Here is a 16043-nt window from a genome sequence, read left to right as displayed (position 1 = left end):
CTTTTTGTTGACCTTGATTTTGACCTTGTGTGTGAACATACTTGGCCAATAAACATGGTTCTGAGTCTCCTTCGCACACCGTACTGCTCTCAGCCAATCAGAACACACCTTGCTGCTCTCAGCCAATCAGAACCCATCTGAATGAATATGAAGGAAGATATCACAAAAAACAATTTTGACCTTTTTGTTGACCTCTGACCCTCAAAATGTTGGAGGTTCTATTTGAGACCAATGCCCATCTATCCTAAAAGTTTCACGAAGATTTGTCCAGCTGTTTTCCCATAATATCATTAACAAACAAACAAACAAACCCCACCGAAAACAATACCTCGCCTCCTAGTGGACTCCGTCCCAGGCGAGGTAAAAAAAAAAAATGAAATGAGGAAACCACTGAGGAACTATTAATGATGGGAACATCTGGGAGATGAAAGCAATCCATGTTTTGTTCTATTTACATCACAAAGGATTATTATAATTAATTTACCCTATCTACAGGCTGAAATTTCAGCTTCTTCTGTAGAGACTAGCTGTATTACCATTGCTGCTGGAGAAAGTATTTCATAGCTTGGTTAATTTCTACCTTCTTTCTGTAGGTAATATATCGAGGCTCTGTACGGAGGACGGCTGGACGATCGACGACCCTGCTTTGAATGCTGAGAAATGCGGCTACAGCATCAATTTCACGGAAACGGACATGATGGTATAATCAGGAATTCCTTTAAAGCTTTTAATGTGGATCATTCATTCTCTGTATTATTGTAGCTGAGCTGCTTTCAAGGCCATTGGAAAACTCTCGATAGACTGTACACACGCCTCCGCCTGCATCATAGTAATTGAATTCTGTTTTAATGCAGCAGGTTTGAAACCAACAAACTCATTACGCATAAGCTATCTCATCCATAGGATAGCTCTAACCTTTGTGTAGTATGTTGCTCAGCAACCAAAGCTGACTCTTAACAGACTACGTTATGTGGCGGAAGAACTGTTGATTGTGAATATAATTAATATTAAATTATTTAATGAATACCAGATTTCATTGGTTTTGTTGCAGTAAAAATAATAAACCACTCGAGAGAAGGTTTGCAATTCTACATTCCTCTGGATTTAAAAAAAAAAGGACCTCTATACAGTAGGCTTGGCACGGTTATGGGAAAAAAACCGAACCGTACGATACGCCTGTTGCGGTGCAATACGCGTATAAACCGCAGTACCCCTATTTAAGATGTTCGCCAAAAAAAAAAAAGCCGAATGCCCGTATGAAACCACGTGGTTCTCTTTCGCGTGAACAGGGGTGATAGCGTTCAATTCCCTTTACTGTCTATCTGTGCATCTCAGAATGACACAGGATAATGGGCGAACTAGATTTTTTTTTTTTTTCCGGCGCCGCGGTACGCCAGAAATCCGGCGCGGCGCCGGAACGCTATCACCCCTGCGCGAAAGAATTGAAGTGACAGCGGAGTGTGGATGGCAAGTGCAAAAATGGCAAGTGGGAGTGGAGAAGGCAGGTCGTCGTACATAGAGGATGCCCCCGCGGCATTCAAATCAGGTGTGTGGGAACATTTTGGTTTTCCCATTACATGCGATGACGCCGGCAAAAAATCAGTTGACAAAAACGTCACAATATGCAAGCTTTGTAAAGTAAGTTCATTTTTATTTCTTCCAATTATGAAAACTCTGTATGTGACAAAAGACACCTGGTTCCTCTAGATGCCACAACATGGGTGCAAACACTCCTGACACTTTGTATAAATACTGTAGTAAATAAAAAAGCTGTTGAACTCATCCATGTCTTCCCTCTTGCTGTTTCAAAATACTACCTGGCTTTTCATCAGAGATTGTTCATAAAATGTGCTTATGTCAACTCAAACTCAGTTTGTGCATGATTATTTCATTGTAACTATAATTTTAACCTCTCTTAAATGCTGTATCCTAAACTATGTTTACTTAAGGTAAATAGTAGGCTATATGCCCAAATACAGAGTACTTAAGATTAAAAAAAAAAAAAAAACGCAATACGTACCGAACCGCAGACCTCAAACCGCAATACGTACCGAACCGCGACTTTTGTGAACCGTGCCACCCCTACTATACAGATTGTTCCAGCCAGGATTTTTATTACAAATGAATATGCTCTTAAAGTAAATATTCATCAACAGAATTAATTATTTGTAAAAATATAAAATGCTGCTTGCATAAGTATTCAACCCTTTCAGACTAGTACTAAAGGTGGAACTAACTTTCGCGACAATAACAACTTTAAGACTATTGGGTCAAGACTAAGTTCGTACCAGATTTAGTTTTTAGAGCTGGCCTCTGGTGTCCACCGGAGGGCGCTGCACCGAGGTGCAAGGTCCTATTGTTTTCCTAAGGATTCTTATTATTTTTCTTTCTTATTATTATTCATTTTCTTCTTTTTCTTCAAGACTTGGACATTTTTGAGGTGGTTCCCATGGGCGAAAACTCATGAAATTTGGTACACACATCACTCCTGGTCACTGCTACTCGGGGATACAGGCTTGGCCCTGGGTGTGTCCCGGGGACTCCATAGCGCCCTGAGACTTTTGCTCTGTATATAGAGGCTTTGCACCATCATGTGACCCCATAGTAACGGTAACTAGGGCGCCATGACAGGGGGCATGCTTGTAGTGCTTCATTCAACCGAGTTAGTTATTATTAATCGGTATGGGAAAGTTTTGCTGCGTTTTTGGATGTATAATTCGTTATGAACGAAACAAAGACATCAGATTTTTTAATTTACCAAAAGTAATTCCTCATTGGGGGAAAAAACTAAAGAGATTTGTAAACATAGAAGGGAAAAATGTGCAAAAAACTTGAACAGAGAGGTCAAAAACCATACGGTATGTTCATTTCCACTAAGGTAAGAATTAAAAAAAATTTATATTTCACAACTACAGCGAGGTGCTCATTCTTATCCAGTGAGGTGAACATGAGCAACAACACAGCAGCTTGGCAGAGCTGCTTTCGCTGAGGTGCATTTACATTCGGGGATCCTTCGGAGTGAGTTGTGTGCGCGCTTGGGACCCAGTCATTATGGGAAACACCTGATACTGATTTGAGCACAATCAGCACGCGCATGTAAGGACACAGAGCCTGTCATGTTTGTTTCTAGCCATGTTTATGGCTTTCGGTTTCGTTTCTGTTTTGTTTTTGTAAATATCACACCTGCTAATAAACTCTCTTCTTGCACTTAGACCCGTCTACCGTCACATACCTGACAGAATACTTGCGAAGTCATTATGAAAACAGAGTCCTGATTACGCTCCAATCAGTAACAGGTGTTTCCCATAATGATTGGGTCCCAAGCGTGTGCACAATGCACTCTGAAGGATCCCTGAATCTGATTTCTTTGTTTCGTTCAAAACGATTTGCACGTCCAGAAACGCAGCAAAACCTTTCCATACCGATCAATAACAACTAACTCGGTTGAATGGAGCACTACAAGCGTGTCCCCTGTCATGGCGCTCTAGTTACCGTTGCTATGGGGTCATGTGACAGTGCAAAGCCTCTATAGTTTCGCCTATCGGTGTCAAATTTGGTAGGTGTATGGGGTGCCCCAAGACGAATAAAATTGTAATGTACACTGTATTAGCCATACTCAGCAGGAAGTGAGTTATTTTTGGTTTTGTGCGTTTTGACACGTTACATTTTGGCATTCTCCTCCTAGGCAGTTTGTTGGATTCATGCCACATTTGGTATACTGGAGGTGCTCGGGCCCTTCATCGCCGCTTGCGGCTATGTATATTTTTTTCAGCAGCCTAAAGCAGATTCTCTCGTAAAAAAAAATTCCCTCTGTATTTTGCTTTATCCATTTCCCCGACAATTTTGATAAGAAGCTCAGGCTATTTGGATGAAAAGCATCTCCAGATGATGATGCCACCACCATTTTTCACTGTCGGAATGGTGGATATTGACGTATGGCCTGCATTAACCCCCCTCATATTCACTGGGTAACTCTTGTGCTTTTCTTTCATATGGTTCTTTTAGAGCAACAGTTTCTTTCTAGACACGCTCCTATGCAGAGCTCTTGAAGTGGTTTTCTGGTCCAGCCTTCACTCCCCTCTCAGCCACTGTACCCTGGAACTCCTTCAGAGTGACTGTTGGCCTCACCGTAGCTTCCCTCACCAGTCTCTGTCCTGTTTTCATGTTGTGTTTTGAGGGAAAGCTTTGTCTAATTAGTGCTTGGGTGGTCTGATGCAGCTTCCACTTCCTGAATACTGATCTAACAGTGCTTACTGGGATGTGTAAATGGATCAAAAGTACGGCATGTAATGAATTTTAAAAAATTGTAATTGTTCCCAAATTGCTGTGGTATCAGAGGAATAAAACATTTGTGAAGTGCTGTGATAGTAAACAATATATGTTGGGGAGGTAACAGGAACTTATTCTTCATCACATCACCTTGTCATTGGTTATTTTCCTGTAACAGCACAACCCAAGTGTTTCATTCTTTACTTATTTGACACATGCCTGTTTCCTGTTTGTGTTTTGAGCCTGTAGATAGTTATGAGTGTGTACTGTGTGCAGGATGTCTCTCATGGTGAATTCCTGCGCTCGGTAAGGATCGGATACACCATCGGCCACGCCGTGTCTGTCGCGTCCCTCATCATCGCCATCTTTATTTTGTGCTTTTTCAGGTAAGCCAGTGATTTCCCACCAGTTCGAACAGGTTACAGCATGCAGTCATTTGTTTTCCTCACGGCAGTTGCAGTGCGTCACTGAATTACGCCACTTTACGTAACTTTACTGTCCATTAAAACATATACTCTATGATTAGCATTAAATGGCTCCAAACAAGTCCGATATTCAGATTTCTGTCATCACCTTCCAAAACAAGCAGCACAGCATCTGTTTCATGTTATCTCTTTCCCATTACACAGAGGTGGCTCTGATAACACATCTCTGTTTATTGGCCACATCTTAAGTAGCTTTTCCTTTTTTGTGCCTTTTAAAGCATCATACAGTCAATTAAACAGGAACATGGCCTCGTGCATGCTATCATTTCCCAAATAAAAACAACACGCACCAGATGGTTGTTGCGTAGAGCAATTGCTAATACCGTACCTAGGACAGTATGTGTCTCAGAGAAGAAAGCAATTTGTGGATATGAAAGATATAGTTAGGAGATGGATAATGGTTTAATGGTGTTTCACATCCAGGAAACTCCATTGTACGAGGAACTACATCCACATTCACCTCTTCCTGTCATTCATCCTGAAGGCCATCGCGGTGGTAATGAAGGACGTGGCGCTCTACGAGGTGGAACCAGACGAGTGCAATCCTGGATCTGTAAGCAGTTTCACACCATAATTATTCCGTTTTTAAATCTCTAAGCAATATTTCTCAGTACTGAAATCCCAATTATTAGGCATGACTATTTATTACAAAAATGTCACTGTCCCAATATAGGAACAAAAGTGTCTTATTTAAATAATATTGGCTGGTGTTGAGTGGTATATCAGATATATTCCATTCAGCTAGTCGAAGACGAGTTCAATATCATACTTGCTGAATGGAATATATCCGATATACCATGAAAAAAAGCCAGCCAATATTATTATTATTATTATTATTATTATTATTAATGCATCTTTCTCTTTCAAAATTCTCTCAAAGTTTTCCGTATATAACAAAGCAAACCTGGCGGCTGTGTTTGTTTACAGATTGTCCCAGTCACTCGCTAGCGTGGAAGTTTTACGTCTCCAACGTGTGACGTCATGTTGTCTTGACAACCGTGCAATATCGTAAACCATATTCAACGCTCCTTCTCCATTGGGTAGAGTGACATAATACACGTAGGATAAGCGATATGCTAATAATATTGCATGCTATCAAACCAAATGAATGGAACCCGCTAGAAGGGAACAGAACATGTTTTAATTCCATGGAAAAAGTGTCCTGAATGGATAATAATATCTTTTATAGTGTCTTATATGCACTTTATGTAGTTTTTTTTAAAAATGTGAACAGCTCTGGCTACAAGGTAAATCACGAGTTAATATTAATGCAAATGTAATATTTGTGATCAACGACATTTAAATTTTTTATTTCTTAAATTTAATCTTACATCTTGTGTAAGACCTCCTTAATATGATATTTCTTCTCTCCACATTCAGTGGATATGAGCAATCACACGCTCTGATTGACTACCACTAGGATATCAGCTCATATACCATGAGTAGAGAAAAGCAAAATGGCGGAGCGTGTTGCTGAACCAACCGAGGACGAAATAAAAACTCTATCTGAAAACAAAACCCCCAAAAATACAAAAAAAGCAACGAAATATGGAATGAAAGTATTTGATGGTAAAAATGTATCTTTTTTTATTTTTCAAGAATTATTATTATTATTATTATTGCATTTTTCACAAATCACTCCTGTCATTTCTCTAGTTTGTTTACATTCTAAGCGGAAATTATTTTGTTTGCCGTTTTGTGTAAAGTTTTTATTTATCGAATTTGCAAAAAATGAAAAGTAAAAATGCTCCGTTTCTCAAAACCCAGTGAATGTGGATAGAATAAAACAGTTATTCCACTCAATCTCATCGTACATGGCTTATAGACAATTCAGTGCTACACGCCTCATTGGCGATCAGCTCATGTATGACTCGATTTCGTGGAATAACTGTTAAATATTTGATATTTATCTATGATAGTAGTTTAATGCTTATTTATATTTTTTAATTTAGATCTTTTATGAGTTCGAATGTACTTGTGACAAGTTTTTGACTCATTGTACATATCGACGATAAATAAAGCCATGATTGATTGATTGATTGATAAACTCCACCTACTGGTTAAAATCATCCTGAACCTTGCAAGGCCGATGTTGATGTAGAGTTGTGCATTTAGTACTTCTCTACATCATGAAATTTACATTAAAAAAGAACGTAAAACTGCACTCATTTTCAATTATATGCAGATATAATTGAAGAGGCCCCACCCTCTTCATCCCCTCCCTTCTTTAAATAAATTATCATTTCAAACATGATTAGAGTCCAAATAAATAAATAAATAAATCACCACTGAAGGCCAATAAAATCACTGTTGTCTAAAATGTCTAAAGTTGGAAAAAAAATGTCTCTAATGTCCCACTACTGTATTTTTCAACTCAATTTTCAATAATGAGCTTAAACAAAACAACCACCATTCCTGGTCTGTGAGATTTCTGCATTTAATTTAAAGGAACCATCCAACCTTCAGCTTCACTTTCAGGAGCTGTGAGAGATAACGCAGGCTACATTTTATCTCAGCATTTAGAGTCAGTAAGTGTGTAATATCAGGAATCAGAGCTACTGGGCCTCGAATAGAGCTCCTCCTGGAATGGGTTAATGGTCCGAGCATGAGGCGATTTCACCAGAGCAGTTCAAGCTTCTCTGAGGAATTCAGATGTGACCTGCTACTTCAGAAATCTGACCAACACCAGCAGCAACCTCGCTCTGTATGTGTGTGTGTGTGTGTGTGTGTAAATTTATCAAGGAGTGTTTGTTTGCTATTTTGCTTTTAATCTGCTTTCTGAGTAGCATTTGTAGCCTTAAAGGGATCCTCCAGCGGATTGATTTTCAAACTTATTTCATGTAAAATTAGTCGTAGATTTCAAAAATCAAACTTGCATTTTCAGAGACCAAATAGTTGTCGAGAAAAATGCATTTTTTTTTTTTTTAGAATACGAGATGGGCTTCCTGTGGTAGTGATGTATGTGATGACATCAGGTAGTGGTCGCTTGGTGCAACTCAGCAGTTTATATTCTCTGTTTACATCAGAGTTTTGCTAGTTTTACAAGTATTTTTACTGAATTGATCAGTTTTTAAATTAGTATGCCTCACTGTGTAGCATATAAATGCCACAATGATGCTAAAAAGCACTTAATAGTGTTTCCATGTTTAAAGCGAAACGGCCTTTCGATTTCATAAAATCGCTGAAATTTAGTTCCGTCTGAAATGTGGTCATTGTGAGATGTTTATTTCTATAATATCTCACAAAGTATCAGGCCATTCTGTGCCTGGGAAGTGATTTAATTTCAGGGGATTCCTGAGCAAATAATGTGCATGAAATCGCTCGCGTCGCGCAGTCAAGCAGACAGAGGAAGTCCGTGTGCGTATGCGCAGGTTTACCTTCTTTTGGGTTTTACGACAGCTGGCATCCACAGTGTTACATTACTGCCATCTACAGGTTTACCTTTGACCATGCGCTGACAGTTCCATCATTCTGTCGCTAAACGAACAGCTGATCACACCGAAGTGCTCGCTGAGCGCCGATATTTATTAGTTTGGTCCTGTGTTTCCTTTCCTTCGTATATAACATAACGTCTTTTCTTCTTCTCGCTTAACGTTACTGTAGTCGGTCTTTCACGTTTCATTCACACACTCACATCCTCCGTTTTTCTCTCCTGTTTCAAATTTGTATCCCACAATGCCTTGCGCGAACGGGGAAAGCCCACCACGTGATGCATGACGTAGTATCTTGAATTGGGTCATGGTGAAGCAGGAAAAAATAGCGGAGAATTTAGGGCCATGTGGCCCTAAATTCATTAATTGTTCTATTTTAAAAAAAAACCTAATAAAATTGGAAGTCTGTGATTTGAATTCAGTAGCTTTCGGTCCACTCAAGAAAAATAATTGGGTGTCAGGGAAAATTCTTTTTATGACCTACACTTGAAAAATCTGAAAAGCAGCCTAGCTTTAATAGTTTAATAATGGGCGGCATGGTGGTGTAAGTGGTTAGCACTGTTGCCTCACAGCAAGAAGGTTCTGGGTTCGTGGCCGGTGGGGGCCTTGCTGTGTGGAGTTTGCATGTTCTCACCATGTCTGCGTGGGTTTCCTCCGGGTGCTCCGGTTTCCCCCACAGTTCAAAGACATGCAGGTTAGGTTAATATGGGACGGCCTTGGGCTGAGGTGCCCTTGAGCGAGGCACTGAACTCCCAACTGTTCCCCGGGCGCTGTTAGCATGGCTGCCCACTGCTCTGGGTATGTGTGTGCGCTCATTGGTCACACGTGTGTGTTCACTGCTTCAGATGGGTTAAATGCAGAGAGGAATTTCACAAGTGTGTGATGAATAAAGTTGTTCTTTCTTTCTTTCTTTCTTTCTTTCTTTCTTTCTTTCTTTCTTTCTTTCTTTCTCTCTTTCTTTCTTTCTTTTTCTTTCTTTCTTTCTTTCTTTTTCTTTCTTTCTTTCTCTTTCTTTCTCTTTCTTTCTTTCTCTCTTTCTCTCTTTCTTTCTTTCTTTCTTTCTTTCTTCCTTCCTTCCTTCCTTCCTTCCTTCCTTCCTTCAACTTTTTCCACAATTGTTTATCACTTTCTAGAATTCTCTTGAATGAATATGTTTGTTTCGTGTTTTTTTTAATGTTTTCTTCTTTGCTATAAAAGCTATGTTTGCTAACAGGTAATGAAAGACTCCAAAAGTCTCACCCATATGTTTATGTCCCCGCTTCAACTCTCAGTGTTATTTTTGCATAAAATAGCAACTATCCATCATCAAGATTTATAAAATTTTAAGTTCACAATATAAAATTATTATTATTATTATTATTATTATTATTATTATTACCTATATTAATTACGTCCCAGAGTACATTTAGTTCACTACTAACAGATACAAGTTATCCAAAATGGCCGCCTCCATATCTCTCCCCTGTGGTGTTGTTCATGTTGTTTAGAGATTAGTGTGTCACGCTACATCCGAATATCACTTCAGGAATTCTGGATGAGGTTTGAGGAAAATAACTATATCTTGACGATTTTCCGAGAGCAGCATGTCGCTGAGTGTTTTTATTCCTTTCTGCATTGAACACGGCTCATTTTTCTTCCACGGCATGTTTTTTTTATGTTTTATGTTTTCATCTTTAATTACCTTACTTTTTCATACTTTCCTTCGACTCTTAAGAAGGGTAATCTGTATTGCTGCTGCTGGGTGTGTGTGTTGCTTTGTTTTTGAGACTGTGGGGATTTTTCTTAGTCACGTGTCTGGCCCATGGCTTTCTACCCTGCTAATGTGTTTACATTTCTCTAGCACGAGACAGTTTTATATCATTCGAGACCTGTAGTGAAGCCTTAAGGGTTCACACTCGTGCCTTTCACAGTAACATTTCTCATCTGGGATCAATGATGGGAGGCTTTTAGAGCTTTTTTCGCTGATATTCTCTCAGGAGTCCTTTCTGAATTCGGCAAACAAATGACACGTAATGAAAAACAATCCGCTGGTGGGTGACAGACTCCAGCCGCAGAGACCCATACACTGTGTGAGCGAGAGGTTTTATTCCCGCTTTTTGCCCTCATTGTGACTTTTAATGCCATTTTATATACATGTCCTTGTACTTTTTTTAAAATTCTTGATCAATGATGAGCATATCCATGCTGTTGTTTCAGTCAGCCTGGGACGTTTTTTAAAAAGTCTTGAAAAGTTTAACTACGTTGGTATTAGTCACATTATAAAGAAAAAGCTTGTGAGTAGAGTAGTCGTCGAGATCTTTGGTAATTTTCATGAGTGTACATCGCTGGTGTAGCAATTACACAGTTATCTACAAATCTCTACTGTGTCTCGTATAAACTCATGGATTAATTGCTAAATATTTGAATCATATTGATCCGCATTGTACCACAAAAAAACTTTTCTTTCAGTCACACACTTTTTCATTATTATTATCGTTCTTATTATTATGAACGTTAAAAGACCAGTATGTCTGTTATCTGAGGTGAGTACTGACAGCTGTGGAGCAGAGAGAGCTTTACCCTTCCCTGAAACAAACAGAGTTAAATCAGTCACCAGGTTTTTTTTTTGCTCAGTTTATTCTGAGGCACGGTGTTTGCCAGCTCCTTCAGAGCGTTTAGAGAGGTTGGTAATTGTCTGCCTAAACAATGTGTGTAACGAGCGCGTGCTTGCTGGTTTGGTTTGATTCCTGTGCATTATTATGGAGTATTATCCATTCAGGACACTTTTTCCATGGAATAAAAACATGTGTTCTATTCCCTTCTAGCAGGTTTCATTAATTTGGTTCGATAGCATGCAATATTGTTAGCATATCGCTTATCCTACATGTATTACGTCACTCTACCCAATGGAGAATGAGCGTTGAATATGGTCTATGATATTGCATGGTTGTCAAGATGACTTGATGTCACACGTCGGAGATGTAAAACTTCCACACTAGCGAGTGAGCGACTGGGACAATTAGTAAACAAACATGGCCGCCAGGTTTGCTTTGTTAAATGCGGAAAATTTTGAGAGAATTTTAAAAGCAAAAGATGCGTTGAACACCCAAAAGGAATGTATTATAATAATAATAATAATAATAATAATAATAATAATAATAATGTCTGGATTTTTTTCATGGTATATCAGATATATTCCAATCAGCTAGCATGATATTGAACTCGTCTTCGACTAGACTAGAATTACTAACTTATAAGCGGAATTAAACACTTCAGGACGTGTTTTTATAGATAAGTGGTCAGCTGTGTGTGTGTGTGCGCGTGTGGTATAGAGTAGTTTAAGTTGGTAATCTGTTGTATAAACACTCCATGCGTCACCTGGCCAGAAGGATACGTCATGTCTGTCACAGTGGCGATGTGCAAACACTCCACTTCCTCCAGCTCACCCACTCATCTAGTGTTGGTCAACACACCACACCTGATTAAAGAGCCCTAGAAATGTTCCATGCAGCACTCAGGCTTTATGGCACTATTTCTGATATGCCAAGCCACACTGATAACAGCTGATAATGAAACCAAACAGGATTCAGGATTCTGACGGAGCAGATCCCAGATCAGTCCATTATTCACACGCCATTGAATAAACAAGTGCCAGGGTTTGATATAGTTATTTCAGCAGTGCAAACGGTTAGCATTTGTGATGTGGAGTATACAGGGCCCTCTGCGATTATTGGTATGCCTTGTAAAGATTAGGAAAAAGGGTTAGAAATAATCCACCTTTTGGTGAAGTCGATTCGTCTCGCACTGAAAAAATGGGAAAATATACACCGTGTATCTGACTTTTTAACTTCCTTCCCTGATGTAAAGCAAAGCATTCTCTTTATATAAACGTGGCAGGAACGTGATGCTTTATGTACACACATGCTAAATGATATTAAACATGGGCTTTATTCATTACAGGTAGGATGCAAAGCTGCGATGGTGTTCTTCCAGTATAGCGTCATGGCCAGCTTCTTTTGGCTGCTGGTCGAGGGCCTGTACTTACACGCACTCCTCGCCGTCTCCTTCTTCTCCCACAAGAAGTACTTCTGGTGGTACATCCTGATTGGTTGGGGTGAGTGAGCGAGCGCAGCAGATTTACGGTTGTTGTGATGTCCGTAATCAACAGCACGGTTACGGTGAGGCCGGTTTGAGAGAGTTGTAGGAACAGCTGCGCTTCGGAGGTTCAGCCTGAAGTCCGAATCAGATTATAGCACGCTAACCGTATACAAACTTTTATTAGGGTGATAAACAGGTTTTTGGGTTTTTTTAAGCGTACTTAATTCAGCAAAAGAGCCTGTATTTATACTGATGGAACTTACACCATCTGGTTGTGGAATAACTAAACAAAACACTCAGTGTTGTGATGATGTAGGAAAATAATCAGCCATGGGGTATTGTGGTGTGGCTTGACGTGAACCTGAAGTTGATTATTTTTCTTATAACAGTGCATTCTGAAGTGCTTTATTGCTCTTATACCCAGTGTTGTAGTCGAGTCACTAAACCTTAAGTCTGAGAACAAGACTCCATCCGCATCATTTGACGGTCGCTGTTGCTGCCTTTATGTGAAAGCGTCTCTGCTGCTATGCTGGACTAACGTTACTGCTCGACTGCCCCGTTTTAGTTAATAGGCTACGGCTTGTTCATTGCTCAGCAAGCCCCGCCCACTATCAACAGGGCAAATAACATGTGAGAGGGTTAACACTAGCTAGTTCATCGGTTAGCAAGCAAGCCCCGCCCACTATCAACAGAGCAATGAACATAGCGTGTCACTTCCTTCTCTGGGTGGAGTCTTACCAAATGACGATTGAAGTTCGAGGTTGTCCCCGTCGTCTCCTCGATAGTTCTTCTACATGTGGAACACATCGCAGTGCATTTTTTCCCACGGCACGAGAAGTCTGTAGAAGCAAAGCGGACAATCCTAGGGGCGTTCTCTCCAGGCATTTTAGCGCCATTAACGTTAGTTTGTTCCTGAACATGACATATGAACAGGTGAATGTGCATTCTCTTGCACGAAATTAGTAGAAAAATTAATGTAGATATAAATGTCAATATTTTATGCCAAATTATTATGGCATGTTACAAAAAATAAAGAAAAAATCCGAGTCCTCGTCTCCAATTTACGAGTCTGAATGCAGTTAGTTAATGCACGAGTCTGAGTCTTCAGTGCGTAAGTCAAAGTCAAGTCACGAGTCCTTAAAATTAGTGCACGAGTCGGACTCGAGCACTACAAGCCTGCTTATACCACAATTAGATATATATACTAACAGCTTTTTCATTTTTTTTAGTCTTTAAAGCACGGCATGTACTTATTATCTGTTTCGAGTTACATTTTATTTTGTGCAGTGTCTGCAAAACAAGTTAGTTCTTGTTATTACTACATTATAGCACTTGCTATGAACAATTGTCTTTCTTTCCTTACTTTCTCTTAAAGGTTATAAAAGCAAAAACAGGAAAGATAAACCAAAAACAGATTTAAACAACAAAAAAAATCACAAAAACAAACAAAAAAACCGTTTCCTTTTTTTCTCTTTCCTGCTTTTTATTTTTTGTCATTGCTCTTTTATTTCTATTATCTCTGTATCTCTGTTGTTCTAATTTTTTTATTTATTTTTTTTTTATATCCTGTTATTTCTTGTTTGGCCTGTCATTCCTGTAGCCTGGGGTGCGAAGGGAGGGGGAAAAGGAGAAAGGAAGGGAAAGGGCGTTAAATGCTGGCTACTTTGAAGAATCTAATATATGATGATTTTTTATTTCTTTTTTTTTAACACTTTTTATTTATCACATAATTCCATAATGTCCCAGATGTTTCATAGTTTTGGTGTCTTCAGTATTATTCTGCGGTGTAGAAAATGGTCAAAATACAGAAAAACCTATGAATGAGTAGGGGTGTACAAACTTTTGACTTGTACGGTGTATATACTACTGTATAAATCTTAAGGATTTAATTTGCACTTCGAAAATCTACCTCTTCCCTTTGTTTATTACACATATTTTGTATTCACGATCTATGCACTGTTGTCTTTTGTTTAGTTTTGTTATATTGTACAGCTTTTGTGTTGGTGTAAAAAAAAAAAAGATTACAAAACAAAACAGCATGTTACTCGCAAACGGCAAAGTGTAACCTTTTCTATCCTGTAGTCCTGGTGGAAAACTAAAAGCTGAGGCTTTACCTCGGAGTCTTATAAAGCACTGACACTGGAGACTCCTTCCATAAATGTTAAATGAACGTATCGTTACAGAAAGCTGTTAATTTAATATAATCTCCATGTTAGTTGTTTCTACAGAAACGATAACGTATTCGAACGATGTGTTTATATAAACCTGCGATTTGCAGCTGTGCTACTGTACAGCTGCTGTTTATAGAAAATTAATCTGCACCCTCTGACCAATCAGAATCGAGAATTTAACGGCACGATGGTAAAACGAAGAAAGAACCATTTAATGTGAGAAATACCAGGAGTACGCAGCTGATTAATACTGTACAGTCCAGTGCTACATTTCTAAAATGATACGATGTGATATGAAAGGGCTTTGGGTCTTGGTTTCAGTGTTCTGACCTTTAAACTGTGTCTGATCTGATTTTTAAACTATGCAAAGACAACATCTTATGAAAAAACATCCTGACGCAACATTGAAAGTTGTGAAACTGAGAAGTAGAAAAAAACCTGACATTTGAGATCTCAGTGATCTGCTGTATGAAAAAATGCGTTTAAAGCAATCACCGCTGTGAATCACACACACACACACACACACACACACACACACACACACACACACACACACACACACACACAGAGTGTTTAAATAGCACAGTGTAATAGAACTGATAAACCCCTTAGATATGTTGGCGAAATATTTTCAAGATTAATATTCAAGTCCACTTATCTCTGCTCCCCAGCACGAAAGCCGCCGAGTTGTGCTGAGAAACTTCAAATGGTCACTGATGACCAAATGACCTTTCGCTGTCAGCTTTTCCTCCCAGCCCATGTGTGTGTGTTTCTTTCTAACAGGCGTCCCAGCAATCTTCATCACCATATGGAGCATTACTAAAGCCTACTTGCACGATGTCGGGTAAGTGCCTCTAGAGTACTTGTCATTTTCCCCATGGAGCCCTTTAAAAAACCCCACACACATTTGTTTAATGTATATAAACATTTATTCTGGAAGACGGTTGCATCGAGATGCCTCACGAAAAGCTTACTTAACCTCGGAAGCCGCTACACTATCAGGGTTTGGTGTACACAAAAGAAATGTCGTGTCAAAACACATTTCTTCAAATAGGAAAGATGAGTGGTCGGTGTTTGAGTTGGAGGAAGGCGGCATCACGTACAGTGCTTCGCTTTAACTTTATAGCAAGTTGAGTGTCCAAATTAGTCATTAAAGTGCAGTAAAGAGTCCATATGGTCGTATTTCTAGCTAACGAGAAAATTCCGCTTTAATGATGTAACCGTAACTGTTTGCTTTTATACTGGAAATAGATAATGTGTCATCCTTAAGGTCAGAACTGTTTATTTGTAGAACAGAGCGTTCATTTATATTTATTCATCTCACAAACGCTTTTTATCCAAATCAGAATACAAATGAGTCAGAATTTAATCCAGTAAAGGATTAAGAGCCTTGCACAATGATATAACAGCAGCTCTTACAACTCTGTGCTCACTAATGCAAATTTACTGCTGTAAATATAACTCTGGGCCTAATTTTGTGCTTTGGAACATTGTAATTCCTCAGGTTTTTTGATAGTTTTTTTTTTTGCAAGAAATGGCATCATTACATCCATGGATCGAAATGTAGTGTCTGTCAATGTTGTTTTATTCTATCCACGTTCACTGGATAT

General features: G+C 39.1%; 1 protein-coding gene across 1 annotated transcript in view; it reads left to right on the top strand.

Annotated features, from left to right (window-relative positions):
• vipr1a (vasoactive intestinal peptide receptor 1a) overlaps window positions 1-16043 on the top strand; it is a 78704-nt gene that overhangs the window by 46272 nt on the left and 16389 nt on the right. Inside the window, exons 4-8 of the mRNA XM_060905653.1 lie at window positions 594-700; window positions 4546-4655; window positions 5178-5307; window positions 12125-12278; window positions 15217-15277. Coding sequence (XP_060761636.1) covers window positions 594-700; window positions 4546-4655; window positions 5178-5307; window positions 12125-12278; window positions 15217-15277 — 562 coding nt within the window. The remainder of the gene's footprint in view (window positions 1-593; window positions 701-4545; window positions 4656-5177; window positions 5308-12124; window positions 12279-15216; window positions 15278-16043) is intronic.

This window comes from Neoarius graeffei, chromosome 23, assembly GCF_027579695.1.
Source record: "Neoarius graeffei isolate fNeoGra1 chromosome 23, fNeoGra1.pri, whole genome shotgun sequence".
NCBI lineage: Eukaryota > Metazoa > Chordata > Actinopteri > Siluriformes > Ariidae > Neoarius > Neoarius graeffei.
This window is presented reverse-complemented; position numbering and strand designations above follow the sequence as displayed.